Source organism: Antechinus flavipes, chromosome 1, assembly GCF_016432865.1.
Source record: "Antechinus flavipes isolate AdamAnt ecotype Samford, QLD, Australia chromosome 1, AdamAnt_v2, whole genome shotgun sequence".
Classification (NCBI taxonomy): domain Eukaryota; kingdom Metazoa; phylum Chordata; class Mammalia; order Dasyuromorphia; family Dasyuridae; genus Antechinus; species Antechinus flavipes.
Genome location: NC_067398.1, coordinates 350,966,049 through 350,974,310, shown reverse-complemented (window position 1 = coordinate 350,974,310; position 8,262 = coordinate 350,966,049). Strand labels below are relative to the sequence as shown.

The 8,262-nt window shown below is 37.3% G+C and overlaps 1 protein-coding gene across 1 annotated transcript; it reads left to right on the top strand.

Moving 5' to 3' along the window:
• The first annotated feature begins 6,677 nt into the window (after positions 1-6,677).
• LOC127560648 (60S ribosomal protein L17-like) lies at positions 6,678-7,293 on the top strand. The gene has a single exon (XM_051995427.1). The coding sequence runs from the start codon at positions 6,712-6,714 to the stop codon at positions 7,255-7,257; it is 546 nt and encodes a 181-aa protein (XP_051851387.1). The 5' UTR covers positions 6,678-6,711; the 3' UTR covers positions 7,258-7,293.
• Positions 7,294-8,262: the final 969 nt, after the last annotated feature.

Genomic DNA, 8,262 nt, shown 5'->3' with positions numbered 1-8,262 from the left:
TGGATTTACTTTAAATATACTGTGTATATACTTATTGATTCATATGCTATATTCCCCCAATAGAATGTAAGTTTCTTTCATTTTTGCATGTGTCATGATCCAGTCATCTTAATAGATTCAAACACCAGTTGAAATCTAATTAGATGAAATTTAATAGGACCAAATCTAAATTCTTATACTTGGAGTAAAAAAAAAAATTGGAATAAATAGCTTTACAAATATAAGACAGCAAAATAATAACCAGTTAGCAATTCACCTGAAAAGGATCTGAAAGTTTTGTGAATCACAAGCTCATTTTGGCTCAAGGGTGTGATATGGTAGTACTCAAGAAAGCTAATGCTGCTGGTCTTATTTTTGTATTTCATCTGAGCCTGTAGACTCATAGATAAAAGGAATTCTGGGTGAAGAAACTCTGCTTACAAATCAGGATACCAATTACTCTTCTACTTAGTGTGTTAGAGAATTATCTGAGAACATTGAAAGATTAAGTGATATGCTCAGGTCACAAAGTCAATTAAAATCAGAAACAGTACCGAAGCACAGGTATTCTTGACTTTGAAGCCAGCTCGTTATTTGTTACACCATGTTAACCTTCCAAGGGCTTTTTAGGCTGCATTCTGGGATGGTTGGGGCATTCAGGAGGACTATCATGTCTGGCGTGGGGCTGGCTTCCTGAGCCCTTTTCAGGGCTGCTCATGCACCATTGGTATCTTTAGCATCATTCCTGAATCATAACCTTCTCTTAATATACACTGTTAGTCTTCTTTTCTCAATCTAAATTTCCCCATTTGTTCCATTGATGCTCATATAATGTCTACTTCAGCTACTCTTTAGTATATGAATATCCTCCCTATACTGAGGTACCCATAAATCTAAACAACACTACAGGAGATATTTTTGCAGATGTTTTTCAGGTGAATTGCTATCTAGTAACAAATTTGCCACCTTATATTTGCAAAGATATTTTATTTTTATCCCAAGTATAAGAATTTAGATGTGGTCCTATGAAATTAGATTTCAACTGGTATTTTTTAAATTTATATATTTTTATACACATTGCTTTATGAATCTCATTGGGAGAGAAAAATCAGAGCAAAAGAGAAAAACCATGGGAGAGGGAAAAAAAAAACAGAAAAAAAGAAGTGAAGATAGCATGTGTTGATTTACATTCAGTGTCCATAGTTCTTTTTTTGGATGCACATGGCATTTTCTGTATAGTCTATTGAATTTGCTTTGGATCACTGAACCACTGAGAAGAAGTAAGTCTTTCATAACTGATCATCACACATTCTTGCTGTTATTGTGTACAGTATATTCCTGGTTCTACTTAGTTTTTGCTCAGCATTAGTTCATGTAAATCTTTCCAGGCCTTTCTAAAATCAGCTTATGGATCATTTCTTATAGAATAATAATATTCCATTATCTTCATAAACCACAACTTATTGAGCCATTCTCTAATTGATGGGCATGTACTCACTTTCCAATTCTTTGCTACCACAAAAAGAGCTGCTACAAACATTTTTTGCATATATGGGGCCTTTTTCCTTTTTTATGATTTCTTTGGGATAAAGACCCAGTTGTGGCACTGCTTGGTCCAAGGGCATGCACAATTTTATAGCCCTTTGGGCATAGTTCCACACTCCTCTATAGAATGATTGTATCATTTCACAACTCCACCAATAATGTATTTGTGCCCCAGTTTTCCCACAACCTTTCCAACATTTATCATTATCTTTTCCGGTTATCTTAGTCAAGCTGAGAGGTGTAAAGTGATATCACAGAATTGTTTTAATTTGCATTTCTCTAATCAATAGTGATTTAGAGCATTTTTTTCATATGACTACAGATAGCTTTAATTTCTTCATCTGAAAATTGTCCATTTATATCCTTTGACCATTTAGCAATTGGTGAATGACTTGTATTCTTATGAATTTGACACCATTTTTGTTGGAATCTTTACAAACTGCTAATTAGAGTTGATCTGATCTTACAAGAAGATGTTTTGGGCAGAACCTGAAATAAGGTACTAAGTAGAAATAATTAGTACAATGCTTGTGTTTACACCTTTACTCATTGGAGTTCACAAGTATGCCAGCTTCACAAAGTAAACTTTGTAACTTTGTGAATTCACACCTCCCTTAAAGCTCTTAGGGCCAGAGAGCACTATGGGAGAAAATCCATAATCCCATTCTCTCAGAAGATATAAGGCCAGTGAAGAGAGAGCTATTCCAGAATTTTTTCCATTTGGTGGCAGAAGAGAGTTCAGCTGGATTGGAGAAGAGCACTCTGGTGCAGACACAGAGCACTTTGGGAGATTTCAGCAGAATTACGCCAGAAGCCCTCTCTCCGAGGCAAGAAGGAATATTTTCCACTTGGCTGGCTGATGGCAGAAGAAGAGTTTTCAGAGGAAGAAGCTACAAGTCGAGAGTTCAGTGGACAACCAGATTCATCTTCATCTCACACCACTGTAGTTGGTGGCTGGGCTCCTGCACTTCCCCCACTGAGACCAAGCTGGTCTGAAAGACTCACCAGAAAGCTAACCGAGCCCCAAGTGAAGGAGACAAGAGATTCATTCCATCTTTGTGCTGGTTGGAGGCAGAAGAAAGCAGAGGCAAAGGACAAGCTTCAAGAGCTCTTAGAACCAAGGAGAGAGAGAGAGGCTAACCAGGGTATATTAGAGATTGAGAGCCAGAAGCCCTCTCTCCGAGGCAAGAGAGATCCATTCCATTTTCCATTTCATTGTCCACTTGGCTGGCTGGAGGACTGAAGGACAAACTTTTGGATTTGGAGACATTCGGAGGGAGCTTTTGGAACTAAGCAGAGAGATAGATCTCTAAGCTAACTGGGCTACATTAGAGACAATAAAAGATCTGAACTCTTATCACCTGGCTGCATTTTGAGAACAAGATCACCACACATTTTTAAAATATTTTAGTAATGAGACCCCTATCAAAAATACAAGTCAACTGGTATTTTAACTTAACAATATGACATTGGATCCTGACTCAGTTTTCCAGTATGTCTCTTGTGATTCTTTTCATCCATTTGGTTTTTGTTGGAAAACATCAGCATTAAATTAAAACAACCCTGAGATACCTCTCAGATTGGCTTAAGATGACAGAAAAAAAAATAATGATGACTGTTGGAGGGGATGTGGGAAAACTGGGACACTGATACATTGTTGGTGCAATTGTAAACAGATCCAGCTATTCTGGAGAGCAATTTAGAACTATGCTCAAAAAGTTATCAACATGTGCATACCCCTTGATCCAGCACTGTTTCTACTGGGCTTATATCCCAAAGAGATCTTAAAAAAAGGAAAGAGACCTGTATGTACAAAAATGTTTGTGGCTGGCCTTTTCTAGTGGCAAGAAACTGGAAACTGAGTGGATGCCCATCAGTTGGAGAATGGCTGAATAAGTTATAATATATGAATGTTATGGAATATTATTGTTCTATAAGAAATGATCAGGAGGGTGATTTTAGAGAGGCTTGGAGAGACATGAACTAATGCTAAGTGAAATGAGCAGAACCAGAAGATCAGTGTACACAGCAACATTAAGGTAGATGAACATCAATTCTGATGGATATGGCTCTTGAAGAGATTACTGAGTCCTGTTCCAATGATCTTTTGATGAAGAAAGCCATCTACGTCCAGAGAGAGAATTATGGAGACTGAATGTGGATCACAACATAGTATTCTCATTCTTTTTATTGTTTTTCTCTTGTATTTTGTTTTCTTACTCATTTTCTTTCCTTTTTGATGTGATTTTTCTTATGAAGCAAGATAATGGTATAAATATGTTTACATATATTGGATTTAACATATATTTTCAGATGTAAAAAAAGGAAAATGTCATGATTTTTCCAAAGAGCTAGCAAGAGTAGCATGTCCTGACATGCTTATATCCTATATGACAGAGGGCCAAGCAGAAGCAGGGACTACGGGCTGTCCTTTTAACATACCTTTCTGCCAATATTCCCTTGCATTTCTTCCCCCCCCCCCCTCCCAACTAATCTCATTCCATGTGGGAGAGAAACTGGAGTTTCTTCAACTCTCTGATGTACATCTTGTTTCCCAAGGTTGGTGAATTAAGCTCCCCCAGACCTCTTCTCTCATGTTAGGTAGATATGGCCGTTCATACTGCTTGGATTAGTAATAAGTCACTAACCACAATCCTTCCATTAAGATGGAAGATAAACCATACCATCTCTGTTGATATCCCCACTGGCCTGCTAGACCTTGCCATTTGCTTTAACATTGCCCTTACAACTGCCATGTCTTTCAATTACACAACAGTTGAACCTCTTAAATGTTTTATCTCCTCCTAATTAGAATACAGGGCCTTTGAGAACCAATATTTTGCTTTTTTCTTTGTGTCCATAGCACTTAGAACAGGGTATACCATGAAAGAAGCATAACTTAGCCTTTCCATTCATTATTTCATTCATTCACTCTGTATTTCCCTGATAAGGACACCAATCTATGAGGTACATGTGATGATACCCTAGAGACCATGTAGCGTGCTATGTGGTGCTTTTAAAATACAATCTCCTTCATGCACACCAAAACTTAGCATTTATTTATAGGGATGAAATTTATAATTTCACATTAGATGTGAGGTTTAAAATACAAATAGTGCTGGGATATTTGTAATGACTGAATGTAAATGACTGATATTAGATCCTTTCCTAAGAGTTTCTTCTGATAACAGAGAGAGTCAGTAAGCACTAAGCTACCATGTTTCTGAAAGGAGATAAGAAGGGATTATCTCAGAGGAAGTATATTATGCTGGAAAGAAGAAATAGAGGTTCTGAAGACAGGGCATTATACAATTTTGCATCAGGCTTGCTTTGGAGTCTTAGAGAACCTTGAGTGCAAAAATATGTTTGGTCCATTATTTCTTTAAGTAGAAGTCTGAGCTTCATACAGTTGGACCATGAAATTCTCAGTGGGAGCTAGCCTAATGGTATTGAGAAGGAAGTTCTGTCATTCTGCAGAAAGAATCTTTACTTCTTGGTCTCATGATCAGAAGTGGTCAATATCCTTACAGAGTACAGGGAAGGTTCTCAGATTCCTCCCATACTGAATCATACTTAAGGCAGATTATTCAGAGTGAGTGGAAAGGGGATTGGCCCAGGAATGAGAGCAGAGAATTACTATTGTGAGCTTCAAAGAGGGAGAGTGAAATTGAATAGTTTATTATCCCTTATTATGTGGTTTTCTCTGAGTCTGGGGGTTTCCTTCCCAGCCATTAGGCATTGGTCCATTTTCTAGACACTGAGACATTTGAAGCATTTAGTCTCTCAATATGATATTTTTTTTAAATAACACCAATGAACTCTTAAAATAACATTTTAATGGGTTAACAACCAATGAATAGAAGCTATGTTGATTAAATATCCCTTACAATACATGTTTGATGATTATGAGAAAAAGCACTTGGTAGATTGCCTTTGGGGTATTATTAAATCTAAAATGTGTGAAAAATTGTTTGAGAGAGAGGCTCAATGCGTCCAAAGTGTTCTGCATTCATCCATCCTTGGCTTGAAATGAGACGCGGTTTGATCATTACATGCGGCTGCAAACAGTCTTTAAGCACACCTCCTACCCTAAAGATGAAGGCTGCAGGAGCCTCAAAAATGTTAAGTCAGGGAAATTGAAATCAGTCTGTCACTTTTGGGGATCAATATGGTCTAGGAATATCATTTCTACCCAAACCTGAAAGGGGTGAGAGACCTCCCCCTGGCTTGCATTCTCCCATTCTTTCTATTGCTGAAAGGATAAGGGGTTGAAAGTTGAGAGCTAGTGATCCAGTAAGCAGATGAGGATGGGACTAGGAGGAAGAGAAGCTGAGGTTGATATTCAAAAAAAGGAAGAGAGAATCCCAGTCAAGGACCAAGGGAAATGCATGTATACAGAAGGTTTGCTGACTGAAGATTCTAAATAAGAGGATCTTCTTTGGGGGGATTAGAGAGAAGAAAATTTCTTAGTTCATTAATTGAGAGACTCACTGTTTATGACAATAATTAAATAGTAGATACAGAGATTAATAACCATAATTGACATTTGCATAGCTCTTTTACATATTACTTGGAAAAACAGTTTGGCTAAGAGGTAGAGAAACTTCCTTAAAGACAGGAAATCCTGGGTTCAATATCAAGTTGATAAAACTGACTGTATGAACTTGAGCAAGTCATTTAATATCTTGGGGCCTTAGGATATTTTTTCAGTCTCTAAATTGTCAAATGGGTGCCAATTTGCATTGATAAGGGAGTTCTCTAACCTCAAAGTTTCCTATGAGAATACCATGACAAGATTAAGTTCCTATTCCTTTAAAACTGGGAAAGTGCTTTGTCATGTGAGCCTTGTGTCAATACTACCAGGCAGGTATTGCAGGAATTGGTATTCTTCTATAAATGAAGAAACTGGCCTAGACTCTAGTCATATATTTAATAAGTATCAAAAGAAGGATTCAAATTCAGTCTTCTGACTACAAAATCAGTTTTACTTATTATCCTATTTTTTTAATATTATATGTTTTTAATCTTGAGGGCCACATCCACAGTTTCCATAGTATTACTTTATACTGGATTAGGGTCATCATCTCTTTACTTTGCATATATGTCTTTTTTTTTTTTTTTTACTTTTTTCTTATTTAAAAAAAATTTCTTGCTCTTCCCTTGAGCCGTCCTAGGTAATCAATTAAAATGGTGAGGTATTCTCTTGATCCAGAGAACCCCACAAAATCATGCAAATCAAGGGGCTCAAATCTCTGGGTCCATTTCAAGAATACCCGGGAAACAGCCCAAGCTATCAAGGGCATGCATATCAGAAAAGCTACCAAGTATTTGAAAGATGTCACATTGAAAAAACAATGTGTGCCTTTCCGCCGTTATAATGGTGGAGTTGGCAGGTGTGCTCAGGCTAAGCAATGGGGTTGGACACAAGGTCGGTGGCCCAAAAAGAGTGCTGAGTTCTTGCTGCATATGCTTAAAAATGCAGAGAGTAATGCAGAACTGAAGGGTCTGAATGTGGATTCTCTTGTCATTGAGCATATTCAGGTTAACAAAATGCGACAGCGTACTTATAGGGCTCATGGTCGAATCAACCCATACATGAGTTCTCCTTGCCACATTGAGATGATCCTTACTGAAAAGGAACAAATTGTTCCTAAACCAGAAGAGGAAGTTGCTCAAAAGAAAAAGATATCCCAAAAGAAATTGAAGAAGCAAAAGCTTATGGCACGAGAGTAAATACGACAGTGCAAATAAAAGTGAAATGAAATGTTACACTAAAAAAAAAAAAATTATTTACAACATTATTCCTTGCACTCGTTTCTGTTCCGACTTTTTCCCCTCTCTCCCTCCATCCCCTCCCCTAGATGGCAAGCAATCCTATACATGTTAAATATGTCATAGTATATCCTAGATACAATATATGTGTGCAGAACTGAACAGTTCTCTTGTTGCACAGGAAGAATTGGATTCAGAAGGTAGAACTAACCCGGGAAGAAAGACAAAAATGCAAAGAGTTTACATTCATTTCCCAGTGTTCTTTCTTTGGGTGTAGCTGCTCTTTGTCAAAGAAATCCACTTCCATCAGAATACATCCTTATACAGTATCATTGTTGAAGTATATAATGATCTCCTGGTTCTGCTCATTTCACTTAGCATCAGTTCATATAAGTCTCTCCAAGCCTCTTTGTATTCCTCTTGCTGGTCATTTCTTACAGAACAATAATATTCCCTAACATTCATATACCACAATTTGCCCAGCCATTCTCCAATCGATGGGCATCCATTCAATTTCCAGTTTCTAGCCACTATAAACAGGGCTGCCACAAACATTTTGGCACATACAGGTCCCTTTCCCTTCTTTAGTATCTCTTTGGGGTATAAGCCCAGTAGTAACACTACTGGATCAGAGGGTATGCACAGTTTGATAACTTTTGGGGCATAATTCCAGATTTGCATATATGTCTTTATAGATACAATACTTGGTTCCTCTGAGTTTTCTAAGGACTGAAGAATATGAATCTAAACAAAAGAGGCAAATCCACTTTTTAAGTAAATTATTTGTCATAATAATAATTGATATGCACATAATGTATATCATTTAAGTGATCACAAAATTCTTTATTTACAACTTCTCATTTGATGCTCCTGATAGTGTCTAAGAGTTATTAGTATGTGTTGTTCAACAGAAGAATTAATTAAACATGGCTGAGAAGGGCTCTCCCAAGGTCACACAACCAACTA

Coding starts and splice junctions, on each gene's coding strand:
- LOC127560648 (XM_051995427.1), top strand. CDS start 6,712: ATGGTGAGGTATTCTCTTGATCCAGAGAACCCCACAAAATCATGCAAA.